The 16354-nt window shown below is 42.4% G+C and overlaps 1 protein-coding gene across 5 annotated transcripts in view; it reads left to right on the top strand.

The window, feature by feature from the left end:
• Positions 1-313: 313 nt before the first annotated feature.
• The window catches only part of LOC122558467 (attractin-like), a 115080-nt gene continuing 99039 nt past the window's right edge, over positions 314-16354 (top strand). For 2 of the 5 annotated variants that reach the window (XM_087991675.1, XM_087991674.1), the window contains exon 1: positions 314-631. In XM_087991675.1, the coding sequence (XP_087847801.1) occupies positions 378-631 (254 nt within the window). In that variant the 5' untranslated portion in view covers positions 314-377. Of the gene's footprint in view, positions 632-6161; positions 6353-6608; positions 10911-16354 lie in introns of those variants that run through there. The other 3 variants (XM_087991679.1, XM_087991681.1, XM_087991683.1) reach the window with 3 other exon arrangements.

The raw sequence follows: 16354 nt of genomic DNA, 5'->3' as shown, positions 1-16354 counted from the left end.
AGCAGTGCTAACCACTGGTCTTTCTCTGCAAATTCTCTATAGCTGTAACATTATATTCTGCATTCTGTTCTGTTACCCTGATGGACTTACATAAGGTATGATTTGCCTGAACAGAACACAAAATAATACTTTTCACCGAATCTCAGCAGAAGTGACAATACCGTAATTAAAAAAAATCAAATGCAAAATGCATATGCTGAGTGTGAATGTGCGGGCGGAGAACGGGCGCGCATGCTCAGTGTGAATGTGCGGGAAGGAGAGCGGGCGCGGATGCTCAGACGGCAGTGGGGGTTGCGCAGGCGCAGTGCCGGTGGAGTGTGTGTTTTTTTTCACCTTCTCCCGGGGACGGTCTGCGGCTCGAGCTCAAAGTTGAGAACATGGCGGCGGAGGAGCGACGGACCGGCTCCGGGTTCCGAGGGAGGCTGGTGGCGGTCGCTGCCGGCTCTGGGAGTTTCCTGACGTGGGGCGTCATGTTGGTGCTGTGTGTGTCGGTGTGCGGGTGGCCCGGAGCCCAGGGCAAGGAATGTGAGAAGCGGTGTGTCCACGGGAACTGCAGCGCAGCGGGCGGTCAGTGCGTGTGTCAAGCCGGCTGGGTCGGGGAGCTGTGTCAGCACTGCGGCGGCAGGTTCAAGTGAGTCGAGGGCTGGAGGGCCTCAGGGACCGCGGTTTACCCACATCACCTCTAACCGAAAATCACATCGCCCCCTGACCTATAACCCCTCATCTTCCCAATAACCCAACCAGCCCCTGACTTCTTATCACATCTGCCTCTTGACCTTTAAACCCTGTCTGCCCTGTGACCTTTAATTCCATCTGCTCCCTGACCTCTAACCCACTCCTGTCAGCCCCTGACCACAAACTTCCCCTGCCCGCCCCGACCTTTAACTTCCCCCTCCCGCCCCTGACCTCTAAACCCAATCCACCCTGACCTCTAAATCCCTATCTGCCCCTGACCTCCAACCCCCCGTCCGCCCCCTGACCTCCAACCCCCCCGTCCGCCCCCACTGACCCATAAGCCCTTGATCACACCCTGCTCTACACTGCTCCACCCCACCTCCCCGAACTCTGCCTGCCCTTTACCCCAAACCCCTGGCCATCATCATCACCACCCTGTCACTACTACTGTCAACCCCTGCCTTATTCCCCGCACCCCCTCCCTGGACACCATTACCATTACCCCCTGCCCTAAATCCCCTGCCACCATCACCCCCTGTCCAAAAACCCACCTCACCATCCCCCCTCTAAACCCCCATCACTTTCATTCCATGCCCTAATAACTCCCTCACCAGCACCACCCATGCCCTAAAATCTCTCTCACCCCCACCATTTAACCCACCTAGTCTGAACCCTACTCCCACTTTGACCCCCACGCCCATTCCAACCTGATCCTCTCACTCTTTTCAACCCCCACTCTGACCCTCACGCCCGATCCTACCCCCCACACCTGTTCTGACCCCCATGCCGGTACATTACACCTACCCCTGACTCCCACTCCTCAACAGTCCTCTCCACCCTTACGTCCATCCTCAGCACAACCCATCCTCTTCCAACTTCACCATCTGCCATCAACACCTCTCACAACCACCTCACAAGCTGCCTTCGGTATCATCCGAAACCCCTCCCAACTTTCCTCAATCTGCTCATTGAGACCCACTCCCCTCTTGAGTACTCCCTCCACCACAATTTGACTACCCTTCTCGCCGCCCACACCCCACCCCCACTGCCATTACCACTCTCTATAGTTCCCCTTTATCATCCTGATTTTCCAGATCCTGCTCAGTCATAGAGATGTACAGCATGGAAACAGACCATTCAGTCCAACCCGTCCATGCTGACCAGATATACCAACCCAATCTAGTCCCACCTGCCAGCACCCGGCCCATATCCCTCCAAACCCTTCCTATTCATATACCATTCAAATGCCTCTTAAATGTTGCAATTGTACCAGCCTCCACCACATCCTCTGGCAGCTCATTCCATAAATGTACCACCCTCTGAAGGAGGCCAGAATTGCACGCAATATTCCAACAGCGGCCTAACCAATGTCCTGTACAGCGCAATATGACCTCCCAACTCCTGTACTCAATACTCTGACCAATAAAGGAAAGCATACCAAATGCCTTCTTTGCTATCCTATCTATCTGCGACTCCACTTTCAAGGAGCTATGAACCTGCACTCCAAGGTCTCTTTGTTCAGCAACACTCCCTAGGACCTTACCATTAAGTGTATAAGTCCTGCTAAGATTTGCTTTCCCAAAATGCAGCACCTCGCATTTATCTGAATTAAACTCCCGTCTGCCACTTCTCAGCCCATTCGCCCATCTGCTTAAAAATGTGTTGCTGGAAAAGCGCAGCAGGTCAGGCAGCATCAAAGGAGAAGGAGAATCGACGTTTCGGGCATAAGCGATTCTCCTCCTTTGATGCTGCCTGACCTGCTGCACGTTTCCAGCAGCACATTTTTAAGCTCTGATCCCCAGCATCTGCAGTCCTCACATTCGCCCATCTGGTCAAGATCTTGTTGTAATCTGAGGTAACCCTCTACGCTGTCCACTACACCTCCAATTTTGGTGTCATCTGCAAACTTACTAACTGTACCTCTTATGCTCGCATCCAAATCATTTGTGTAAATGACAAAATGTCGAGGACCCAGCACCAATACGGCACGGTGGCACAGTGGTTAGCACTGCTGCCTCACAGCGCCTGAGACCCGGGTTCAATTCCCGCCTCAGGCGACTGACTGTGTGGAGTTTGCACATTCTCCTCGTGTCTGCGTGGGTTTCCTCCGGGTGCTCCGGTTTCCTCCCACAGTCACAAAAGATGTGCAGGGTCAGGTGAATTGGCCATGCTAAATTGCCCGTAGTGTTAGGTAAGGGGTAAATGTAGGGGTATGGGTGGGTTTCGCTTCGGCGGGTCGGTGTGGACTTGTTGGGCCGAAGGGCCTGTTTCCACACTGTAATGTAATCTAATCTAATACTTGTGGCACTCCACTGGTCACAGGCTTCCAGTCTGAAAAACAACCCTCCACCACCACCCTCTGTCTTCTACCTTTGAGCCAGTTCTGTATCCAAATGGCTAGTTCTCCCTTTATTCCATGATATCTAACCTTGCTTATCAGTCTCCCATAGGGAACCTTGTCGAACGCCTTACTGAAGTCCACATAGATCACATCTACCGCTCTGCCCTCATCAATCCTCTTTGTTACTTCCTCAAAAAACTCAATCAAGTTTGTGAGACATGATTTCCCATGCACAAAGCCATGTTGACGATCCTTATTCAGTCCTTGCCTTTCCAAATACATGTACATCCTGTCCCTCAGGATTCCCTCCAACAACTTGCCCACCACCGACATCAGGCTCACTGGTCTATAGTTCCCTGGCTTGTCCTTGCCACCCTTCTTAAACAGTGGCACCATGTTAGCTAACCTCCAGTCTGCTGGCACCTCACCTGTGACTATTGATGATACAAATGTCTCAGCAAGAGGCCCAGCAATCACTTCTCTAGCTTCCCACAGAGTTCTCGGGTACACCTGATCAGGTCCTGGGGATTTCTCCACCTTTACCCATTTCAAGACATCCAGCACTTCCTCCTCTGTAATCTGGACATTTTGCATGATGACACCATCTACTTTACTACATTCTATATCTTCCATATCCTTTTCCACAGTAAATACTGATGCAAAATGCTCATTTCATATCTCTCCCATTTTCTGCGGCTCCACACAAAGGCCGCCTTGCTGATCTTTGAAGGGCCCTATTCTCTCCCTAGTTACCCATTTGTCCTTAATGTATTTGTAAAAACTCTTTGGATTCTCCTTAATTCTATTTGCCAAAGCTATCTTGTGTCCCCTTTTTGCCCTCCTGATTTCCCTCTTAAGTATATTCCTTTATACTCTTCTCAGGAGACCCCACCACCAGGGATATATTTCCCTCCCCACCCCTTTCCGCCTTCTGCAAAGATCGTTCCCTCCGTGACTACCTGGTCAGGTCCACGTCCCCCTACAACTCACCCTCCCATCCTGGCACCTTACCCTGCCACCGCAGGAACTGCAAAACCTGCATTCACATCACCTTCCTCACCTCCATCCAAGGCCCTAAAGGAGCCTTCCACATCCATCAAAGATTTACCTGCACATTCACTAACATCATTTATTGTATCTGTTGCTCCTGATGTGGTCTCCTCTACATTTGGGAGACAGGACGCCTCCTAGCAGAGCGCTTTAGGGAACATCTCCAGGACACCCGCACCAATCAACCACACTGCCCTGTGGCCCAACATTTCAACTCCCCCTCCCACTCTGCCGAGGACATGGAGGTCCTGGGCCTCCTTCACTGCCGCTCCCTCACCACCAGACGCCTGGAGGAAGAACGCCTCATCTTCCGCCTCGGAACACTTCAACCCCAGGGCATCAATGTGGACTTCAACAGTTTCCTCATTTCCCCTTCCCCCACCTCACCCTAGTTCCAAACTTCCAGTTCAGCACTTTCCCCATGATCTGTCCTACCTGCCTATCTTCTTTTCCACCTATCCACTCCACCCTGCCCCCGACCTATCACCTTCCTCCCCTCCCCCACTCACCCATTGTACTCTATGCTACTTTCTCCCCACCCCCACCCTCCTCTAGCTTATCTCTCCACGCTTCAGGCTCTCTACCTTTATTCCTGATGAAGGGCTTTTGCCCGAAACGTCGATTTTACTGCTCCTCGGATGCTGCCTGAACTGCTGTGCTCTTCCAGCACCACTAATCCAGAATTCACTCAATCTATCCTGTCTATACCTTGCATATGCTTCCTTCTTTTTCTTAACCAAACCCTCAATTTCTTCAGTCATCCAGCATTCCCTACAACTAACAGTCTGTCCTCTCACCCTAACAGGAGTCCCATCACAGCCTTGCTCAGCTCAATCTCAGTGCTTCTCTGCATCTACCTCACTGTTGCTAGCTAGTCTATTCCCCCCTTCCTCAAACTGCATTTTCTTCCCCATTCAGTTTTGAAGAAGGATCACTGGCCCTGAAACATTTTCTCTGATTTCTCTTCACAGATGCAGTCAGATCTGCTGAGTTTTTCCAGCAATTTCTGCTTTTGTTCCTTTCCCTATGCAGGAGAAAGTGAGGACTGCAGATGCTGGGGATCAGAGCTTAAAAATGTGTTGCTGGAAAAGCGCAGCAGGTCAGGCAGCATCAAAGGAGAAGGAAAATCGACGTTTCGGTCATAAGCCCTTCTTCAGCTTATGACCGAAACGTTAATCCTCCTTCTCCTTTGATGCTGCCTGACGTGCTGCGCTTTTCCAGCAACACATTTTTAAGCCCTTTCCCTAGGCAGTTTTGTTTCCACCCCTGTCCTGTCCCCAGCCAGAGGCCCAAAATAATCTCCTTCCCCACTTGGCCTCAGTTTTCTCTGCCCTTTCTCAAGGTGACTGCATTCGCCCAAACTCCACACATCCCCTTCCCAGCTGTGCAGTGGGCTTGTTTACTCAGCCCATACCCTCCCACCTCCCCAAGTCTGCTTGTTCCCCTCTGTATTCTAAAGTTGAATTTGACTCCCCATCCCTTCTGTCCAATTTAGAAAGGATAAGTTTATGTGATGTGCTTCTCCGAATGAAGGTTTGTGTGAAGTAGGTTCTTGGCAGGTACCACTTGAAGTGGCTAGTAATTATCATTGGGGCTTGATATTTGTCATTCTGCCACCAAACATCATTGCTGGACCATAGGTTCATGGTCGTCATCATCCACTGGTGTGACTCCGACTTAATGTCTTTCTGTCCCTTTACCGACATACTTGAAGTGGAGACTTCTTGTCTGACTCTGGCTACCTTGCCGTTCAGAACCTCCTTAGATATGCGACGATCTTCCATCACACTGGATGTGCCCAAGCCAACAAAGTCACCTCAGATTGAGTCGCCATAAACCTCTGACTTGTGCTTTTGAGAAGCTGCTGCATTTGTGATTTGATGTGTGATGCCCAGATTGTACTGCGCTCAGTAATGATCCAAAAAGCTACTGAAAGTGTGACTTAATTCCACTTTCTAATGTTTTTAAAATATTGGTTACATGGCAGCATTTTCTAATGTAAGGTCATTGAGAGGTGCTTGTGTATTCAGGGTATCTATTGATTATAGGAAATCCTAAGGGACTCAATGTTAATTCTGCTTCTCTCTCCCCACAGATGCGACCAGACCTGATAAGTTTCTCAATCACTGTTCTTATTCAGATCTTTAGTATTGGCAGTATTTCACTTTTTTTAGGATATCGGATTACCTGAAAACAGTTGCAGAACACAAATAAATATTTCACTTGTCCATTTATCAGTTTTTTTTCAGAAAATACACAACTTACAAATAAAGGTTTCAAATAGTGCAGTCGTGTGCGTTATTTGGGGAGTCTAGCACATACTGGTACAGGCGTATTGTGGCTTGTCACATGCCTGGCTTGGTTCCAGTTTCAGACTAATAAATGCACTATTGTTCATAATTAGTAGCTGAATTATTTTGAAGTCTGCACTGAACAAAAAAGTTTTATTTGATGGTTCATGTTCTCTGAAGCTTATATTCATTATGTTGGGATTTTATTTTATTTCATACTCTTTATTTTGTACCTTATTTGTCTGCTATAGTATCTTGAAAAGCAAGAGATGACTTTGAGTGGAAAATTTGTGGAGCAGTTATCTGGAAGTTTACGCCGAGGGAGAATAGAGGAATAACATGAATGTGAATGTGGTCACTGTATAAATGCTCAGGAAAGAGCATTGATTTGTTTTGCCGACTTGAGCCTTGAGTACTATTAGTTGTGTGAATTGAGGCGCCTTTGTTCATTTGTGAGATGATTACCATGATTTCGACAAGAATGTGGTGGGGAGATGGGAACAAGTCGATAACATTTCAGTTAATCCTGGGAGTAAGAGGTTCCAGGATGGTTAATTTCAATCTTTAAATCTTTTTGAAGTGTAATCCCCATCACTAAATTTGATTTAATCCTTGAAAGCTGTAGTCCTGCTCCTTCACCTCAATTAATAGTTCACAAAAAAAAATCCTTTTGTCAAAATCCCATTACAGCTTCTACAGTGGAATGTCAAGATTAGATTTGAAAGGAATAATGCTGAAGAGAAAATTTGTGAGTATCCCATGGTCATTTGGCAGTTATTGGATAAAAAGTTGAGATTTTTATTCAAATCTGCTCTTCTTTTCAGAGAAGAAAATAATAAAGGATTAACACCTTGAGCAGCTAGGGATGGAGAATAAATGCCAGTAATAGTGATGTCCATGTCCCACAAGTGAATGAAAAGTATTCTATTTATGACACCACAAGCTCCAGCAGACCCAGACACACAAATAGCAAGTAGAACAGAACATCAGCGCTTCATCAGAGACTCACTGATGATGTTAGTGGAATGGTGACGAAACATCTACGATCAAACTTACCAGCTCAGTGAGCAAGTCAACAGCCTCATTCCTTTTCTGGTTTCTGAAAACAATACCAAAACTATACCAAATGACACAGCAAGGCTTCCATCATGTAGAGATGGAGCAATAAATAGTAGCCTTGCCAGGAACACTGACTTCATTCACTCTTCGGGTGATTATTGTGAGCAAGAGCACTGCTGCTCATCCCTATCACCCTTCAGAATGTGACAATATGCTGTCTTCTTGGCTTATGCAGTCCAGTAGTGCAAGTGGTGTTTGGAAAGTAGTTCCAGACTTTCATCAAACAACAGTGAAGGAACATTCCCAGTCATATTAGTGTGACTTTGAGGGGATCTTACAGGTGCTGGCATTCCTACATATGTAATCCCTGTTGTTTTATGTTGTCCAGTTTTGTGGATTTGGAAGGTGACTTGGTGAGTTGCTGCAGTGCATTGTGTTGGTGGAGGGTGTTGCTGCAGTCACTTGTCAGTTTTTGAATGTTATTGGGAAAAGGTTGAAATCTCATAAAGATATCCTTCATAAACTTCTCAGTTATCAGTCAAAGTCATCATGTTTCTTTGAAAGAGAAATATTGTTTGACAAATTTATTGAAGTATTTTGAGGATGTAACTCGTTGAGTAAATCAAAGGAAAACGATAGATTGTAGTGAACTTGGATTTCCAAGTGGCATTCAATAAGGTATCACACAAAGTTATATGGAAGGTAAGGTCTCATGGACGTATGTTGATATGTTAGTTAACGTGAATAGCAGGCTCTGGAAACAGGCAGGAAGTGAAGAGTAGGAATAACAAGATTTCTGGGCAGTAGTCAACCATTCCAAATTCAATCAGCAATGGCAGATAATCAGGAAATTTTCAAATTGTCAGGCTGTAGCTGGTAGAGAACTACAGGAATCTGCTAGTGCCTCAGCTATTTGTAATCTACAGGAATGACTTTAATGAAGAGACAAATATTTTAACTTTCTGCTGATGCAAAGCTAGACAGATGTAAGCTGTGAAGTGAACTGCTCAGAAAAAGAGAGAAGCTAAGCAAATGGACAACTAGATGGATTATGGTATGTATTGTGGACCTTCATTGTAAGAATTGAAGAGCAAAACAGTTTTAAAAAGCTATGTGCCTGAAACTGATTCTGGATTTATGTTTGCTAAAGCTATGTGAACATAATCAAACAATTGAAATGTGGCCTTGCTGAAAAGTCAATAAACCTTACCTGGATTTCCCTCATACTGTGGAATCCAACCACTTATTGCCACCATCTGTTGCCACAACCACACAAGATATGGTGCATTAGAAGTTGAAGGGCTTGCAGGAGGAAATAGAGTATGAGACAGTCGCTCTCAACTTTATAAAATTCATAAACCAGTTTGTAACTAACTGAAAATTCGATAAAGATAACCTGGTAATGTGTGAACTATACACTTTTTATTTTTACTATATAAACTATGTGTTCTGCATTGAATTGCAATTATTTGTACTGAACTGATCATAATTGTGCCATCCTTTTATTTCACAATTTTTTTGATGTTAGGTAATTGTGATTACTTATAAAATTTGTGTTGGCGTTACAATTTGGCATCTCTCGTATTGATGTTTCTAATAAACTAATTGTCTATCTTATTTGTAAATGCTGCTGTTTAGTGTAGGACTTGGATCACAAAAAGCTAACTTACAGGTACAGCCAGCTATTAGAAAGGAAAGAGACATGTTAACCTTCACTGAAAGGGAATTGAAGTGCCTGAATGAAGGCACCTCGCGAAACAACTGTTCAGAGCTTCGGTGAGACCACGTCTGGAGTACTGTGTATAGCTTCCATACTAACAGAAGAGCATATTTGCATTGGAGGTGGAACAGTAAAGGGTCACTAATTGCTTCTATGATGGAGTAAATTGTGACTTATTTTCTAAAGTTTGAGATGGAATCTCATTGAAATTTACATGACTCTGAAGGAAATTAACACAGTAGATAAGACAATAGAGTAAGCATTTCTGCAGAACAAGATTGGGCACAGTACTTTCAGGGCAACTGATATACTTTGTGCATGATGCTCTTCATGGTCTCGGGTATGCAGGTTTTTGTTTTATCAATTTGATCTTTTATGTTCAATGCGTTATGGTTTTCATTGGCTGGACCACCATTTTCTGGCCATCCCAGTTGCCATCAAGGCGTTGGTAAACTGCTATACTATCTCAATACAAGACCACACAAGCAATTTCCACCTGAAGCACAAATCACACTTTTAAACTCAAATAGTTGGAAATGTGGAAGTGTTTTGACAGTATAATAAAGAGAACTGCCAATCATAGCAAATTTGCCTACTAATTTCCTCTCCCAAAGCAAAGCTTTGTCCTGGCAATAGCTTCAATTTTGATGTTCTTGTGTTCCACATTAAACAGGAAGAGTTATTTGCAGAGTTCAAACTCCTCTATCGGCTATCCTGCCACAATCAGCATCCAGTAAAGATGTTTAGTCCTTTTAAAATAAAAGAAGTTTACAAAGGATGAGTGTCATCATTCTAAACAAAGTTGTTATATTGACAAACCTAAGTTAACGATTATTGCAGATTTGAATCTATTGGATGTACTGCTAAGTATGACTGCACAGTCTTATTCAAAAGCAAGCTACAAAAGTATTTGTTAGACTTGTTGACAGTAATGACCTACCATGACATGTACATGCTTTGTAAACTATTTGCATAGGATGTGGATGTAACTGACGAGTCTAGGGTGTATTCCCCATCTCGTGGTCCTGTGACGATGGTGAGTTGCAAACTTGTACCACTGGCGTCCATGTGATATACCTATATGTAGAGTGATAGGAGTTGTCGTTATAGCGCATCTTGTCTGTGTGGTCTGTCAACAATACATAATGTGTTGCTTATGGCCAATTGTGTGAATGAACTAGTAGTTCAGAGAGCCAGGCTAATTGAAGGGCAATTGGGAAGGGGCAATAAATGTTATCCTTGCCAGCAATGCCACATACAATGAACGAATAGAGTTTTGTGGAGCATGATTGTCAAATTGTTGAGTGAATTACTCTGACTAGTTCTTTGACATTTCCATGTAGACTGAAGGATTCGCAAAGATGATGCACAGCCTACAACTTAATACCAATTCCTTGCTTACTTGTTTGTTTGACTTTGAAAACTTATTTACAAATGCTGCTGAAGGAATAACATTGCCATGATTCAGAGAAGCAGCATGAATGTGGACGGGTCACCATTTTCTGAATCTATTCTTTGAATTTAGCAATTCCCATGGTTGAGTTTCGTTTTAGTGGCACCATGTATGCCCAATAAATGTTATCTGTGAGATGCTATGTAGGCCCAGTATAGTTCAGCATTTTTAGTCAGTTTCCATGAATAATGGATTTACCTCTAACCTTCCTGATGCATATTTCCATTGGCTTAATGCACTCCATTCCAAATTCAATTTTACCTTTGCACTGGAGCAGTCTGTTGTACTTCCTTTCTTTTATTAAAGGAAAAATAAGTAATATACCTGGGTAATTTGCAAAAGCAGTCTCTATGATTCATAATCTCACATTGGGATTGTATCTTTCTTGATTTCTATAGTCACCAATCAATCTAAATGGCTTTCATTATGTTCCAAGGAATATTAATTTATGAATGAGATCCTTGCAATAAATTGATAGTGGACAATAACCAGGGAGCAATCAAACCTCCAAACAAAAACAGTTCAAACTTTGTTTTCTTTATCCCCTCACATTTTGTAAGTGAAAGGCACCAATTTCTATGTGAGTAGGGAAGTTCTTAGTTCCCTAGTTAATATCCAAACATCTGCCACCTGTTGGGATGTAATACACCTTTGCAACTGAAAGATCTACAGTATTTGTTGAACAAAAATCAACCTATAAGTAACTTCCAGTCCAGTCTTATAAGTAAATATTGGTGTGTTTTTAAAAGAAATACACAGCTCAAAGATCACATGCAGTTCTCAGCTCACACCTCCAAACCAATAATTTAAAAAAAATTCAACAATGTACATGTTAGGATTTGTACAGCTTCAATGTATTGTTTCCATTGCAATCCCCACATTGTGTAGAGTCCATCAGACTGATCTTCTCACATACAAAATGAATGGTACCTGTCTGATAATTGAATCATACAGTACAGAAGAAGGCCATCAGCCCATCACGTCTCTACAGCCAAAGCTACACTAAATCTACAATTATCCCAACTTCCAGCGGTAAGCCCAACCTTGAATATTATGACATTCCAAATGCACATCAAGGACCCTTCCAGCCAGTGCACTCAAGACCTCTTTCCCCGTCACACCGAGTCTCTGGTTTTCAAAAAAAAACTTTCCTTAAATCTCTCAATCTCTTGCCTTTCACTTTAAAAGTTGTTTTTGGTCTTTTAAGAGGAGCAGCTGCTTTCTATCCACCCTGTTTGCACCCCTCATAATCTTATGCACCTCTGTCAGGTTCTCCCCCCTCGGGCTTCTCTGCTCCAAAGCAAACCCAAGCTTACCCAGCCTTTTCTCACAGCTAAAGTGCTCCATCCCAGACAACATCCTTTTGAATCCCCTCTGCACTCCCTGCAGAGTAATCCCATTCTTCCTGTAGTGCAGTCACTCGAGTATACACAGCACTACAGCTGTGGCCTGACCAAAATTATGCACTGCTCTAACATGGTGTCTCTAACATGGTGTTGTTGGATAGGATGAATGAAAATTTTCAGATGTGTATTTACAGATTTCCAAAGTAGGTTAACATTGAATTTAGGTCTCCTGGTCCAGAGCTAGGGACATTGTCACAATACCACTAGAGCCTTCTCCTCTGAGCTTCCTCATGTTATGCCATTTGTTGAGTACTCCTTTCACTCAATATTCAAAACACCTGAGATGGCACAAACTTTGAGTTAAATTGAAGAAAAATCCAATGTATTGTGATTCAGATGAATTTCTACAGTCCCAACAGATTCATGAAATTTCTTTTAAGGTTGTCTTTAGGACAGCACAGCTCAGCTATAGCTGAAAATTAAATTTGGAATATTACCTCTTAAAAATCTGGAATGTTGGGTAAGTGCCTTTCAAATGCTATGAACACTAATGCAAAGCAGCAGTTGTTAATTTTGCTGTTCAACCCACTGAGCAATTTGCAACTTCAAAACAAACCCCAAGTATATCATGATTCAAGCAATAATAGGTGGATTTCATGATTCAGTATCAAATATACTCCAATCTCGATCTGGTAACACAATGTAGGAAACAGTATTTAGTGATAGGGAAGGACATATCTTGAAACTAACTGTAAGCTTAATATGCTATTGGGAAAATATTAGAAGCTATTATTAAAGATGTTACATTAGGACAATTAGGGCAAAAAAATGTAATTGGGCAGATAGAATATGGTTTTATCGAAAGGAAATAATGTCAAATTAATTTACTGGAGTTGTTGGAACTAACATGTTGTGGGTAATAGGGAACCAACCACCCTCTGCTGGGCAAGAAAACATGGCAGGTTGTAAATGAGAAATTTGAGCTTGTCTACATTTGATTATTGAATGGAGAGAAGTTGCATTAGTCAGTTGGAGGCAGTTGTCTTGCCATTTTGCAAGCCAGCCGAGACCGAGATAAGGATTCTCTGCTCAGTGTTACAAACCATAGCCAACAGTGGAACCTGTGTACCTTTCTGTGGTGAAAGAGCATGTAAGAATTAAAGTGCAGGAATAGGCAATGAGGTCTTCTATAATACCAGAAGATTGTGATTAATCTAATTAGGGTGTCACTTCCACTCCACATAACACTTGACCTCCCTGTTGATTAAAAAGCTTTCCAGCATGACCTTGAATGTTTTCAACAACCTGGTTTACACTGCTTAGTGGGGAAGAGAATCTCACAGAATAGAAAACGCCTGACCTAAACAAAAGTCTCCTTGCCTCAGTATGTGGGAGATTCATAATTTTAAACTTGGTGTCCTAGTTCTGGACTCCCTTACAAAGGCAAAACATCCCTGCAGCTTCTGTCTTACTGAATCCCCTCAAAACTTGTGCACTTCAACATGATTATCACTCATTCTTCTAAACTCCAATAGCAATAAGCCCAATCATTCCTTGTAAGATTATCTTTTCATCCAAAGAATCAATCAAATGAACCTCCTCTGATCAGCTGATGCAATTGTTTTCTTCCTTGAATAAGGAAACCAAAACAGCATCCAGTACTACAAATGTGCTCTATAAAGGTTTTGTGCAGATTAAGCAACACTTCCATACTATTTACTAATATGGTTTGCAATAAATGTCATTGTTCCATTTGCCTTCATAATTACTTGCTGTACAGAAATATCGACATTTGTGCAGATACATGAATCGCATCCAGACCCTTCTGTACTGCAGACTAATGCAACTTCTCTCCATTCAATAATAGTTTTTATTTCTATCCTTCCTGTCAAATGTAGACAAGCTCAAATTTCTCATTCACAACCTGCCATGTTTTCTTGCCCAGCAGAGGGTGGTTGGTTCCCTATTACCCACAAAATCTGTTAGTTCCAGCAACTCCAGTAAATTAATTTGACATTATTTCCTTTCAATAAAACCATATTCTATCTGCCCAATTACATTAATATTTTGACCTAATTGTCCTGATGTAAGATCTTTAATAATAGATTTTAATATTTTCCCGATAGCATGTTAAGCTTACAGAACAGTTTCTCTCTCCCACTTTGAATAAAGGAATTACCCTCACTGTTCTCCAATCTAAAGGAACCTTTTCAGAATCTCAAGAATTTTGGACAATTAAAACCAATGCATCAGCTATTGAAGTCGGCTTTTAAGGTCAAAGTATGAAGTCCATTAGGGTTCAGGAACATGTCAAACCACAGCTCCAATAATTTGTTCATTTCCTGATGTGCAGCTATTTTTGGAATGCTACTTATATTCTCCATGTTGACGAAGGGCAGTCTTATTTTAATTAATCTATCTTCTGCTTATTTTCCCTTAGTAATTCACCAGACTTGATCACCTTTGGGTCAATACTGAATTGTAAACTCATGGGAAACGTTTCTGTAGATACTTAACAATCTTTTTATATATATATATATATATATATATATATATAGTAAAATATATATATATATATATTAAAATATTACAGAGAAAAATGTAATATTTTAAACATTCTTTGCTGCTTTTTATGTTTTGTCCAATCTTCTGGTCTGCTGTCTTTGAACAATTGTAAGTTTTTTCCTTTGTTGTTGTCTTTAACTTTTCCAATCAACCATGGTTGGTGAATCCTCTCCTAGAATTTCTCTTTCTCATTGGAATGTAACTATTGCAAGGTATATCCTCAAATGTCTGCCATAGCATTTCTATGGACCTATCCCTTAACCTAATCTGCTAGTTCATGTTCAGTAGTCCTGTTTTTTTGACCTCATAATTGCACTTAAGTTTTAAATCAGAGTCTTGAACCCTTTGTATTCCCCCTAAATAATGTGAACCTCAGTCATATTATATTGGAATATCCTTGAGACACCTTCACTGTCATCGCAAACCTCATTGTGAAAATACCAATTCAGTACAATACCAACCTGCTTTCTGATTAGCTCTAGAACGTGCTGTTCCATGAAAGTACCCTATAAACATTGAATAAACTCTGCATTTAGGACAGTTTTGCTCATTGGATTCTTAATGGCTGTTAATGGAAAGATACATGTTTGAAGATTTTTGTCTTCTACTCTTTAGACATTTTTCAAAAATACAAATTCAAAGAGAAAACCAACATTTATATTGCAATGGAAAAGAGTGCAAAAGGACTTTGATTAGGAGAGATGTTGGCATGGTCAAATCCTTCAACCCTGGCAACACCGTTGTAAATCTTCTCTAAATCTTTTCAAATTTCACAACATCTTTCTGATAGGAAGGGGACCAGAATAATGCAAACAATATTCCACCAGTGGCCTAACCAATTTCCGGTACAGCTGCAACACGAGCTCCCAACTCCTACACTCAATGCTCTGTCCAATAAAGGAGAGCATACCAAATGCCGCCTTCACTATCCTATTCACCTGTGACTCCACTTGCAAGGAACTATGAACCTGCACTCCAAGGTCTCTTTGTTCAGCAACATTCCCCAGGACCTTATCGTTAAGTGTATAAGTCCTGCTGTGATTTGCCTTTCCAAAATGCAATACCTCACATTTATCTAAATTAAATTCCATCTGCTGCTTCTCAGCCCATTGGCCCATCGACTTAAGATCCCATTGTACTCTGCGGTAACTTTTGCTGTCCACTACACCTCCAATTTTGGTGTCACCTGCAAACTTACTATGTTCACATCCAAATCAATTATATAAATGATGAAAAGCAGTGGACCCAGCACCGATTCTTGTGGCACACCACTGGTCACAGGCCTCCAGTCTGAAAAGCAACCCTCCACTACCACCCTCTGTCTTCTACCTTCAAACCAATTCTGTATCCAAATGGCTAGTTCTCCTCGTAGTCCATGAAATCTAACCTTGCTAACCGGTCTACATGAGGAACCTTGTTAAATGCCTTACTGATGCACATATAGATCACGTTCATTGCTCTGCTCTCATCAATTCTCTTTGTTACTTCTTCAAAAAACTCAATCAAGTTCATGACACATGATTTTCTACACACAAAGCCACATTGGCTTTCCCTAATCAGTCCTAGCCTTTCCAAATACATGTCAATTCTGTCCCTCCAAATCCCCTTCAACAACTTACTCACCACTGACTGAAGGCTCACTGATTTATAATTGATGATTCACACTTGTCTCCACTGCTGGAAAAATCTTTGCCATAATCTTTATTAAGCAATTAGCCCAAGATCTTCACCAGGGTCTGCTGTGGAGAGTTGAAAAGGTCTCAGAAAATGTTGAAGAATCTTTGATTTGGTGTTTAAAGTTGGGCAGTTCAAGAAATACCAAGAACAGTATCTGGACATTTACACCATGTTTGA

Source organism: Chiloscyllium plagiosum, unplaced genomic scaffold, assembly GCF_037043375.1.
Source record: "Chiloscyllium plagiosum isolate Xiang-an unplaced genomic scaffold, Cpla_swu_hap1 HiC_scaffold_1, whole genome shotgun sequence".
In the NCBI taxonomy this organism is placed as follows: Eukaryota; Metazoa; Chordata; class Chondrichthyes; order Orectolobiformes; family Hemiscylliidae; genus Chiloscyllium; species Chiloscyllium plagiosum.
This window is presented reverse-complemented; position numbering and strand designations above follow the sequence as displayed.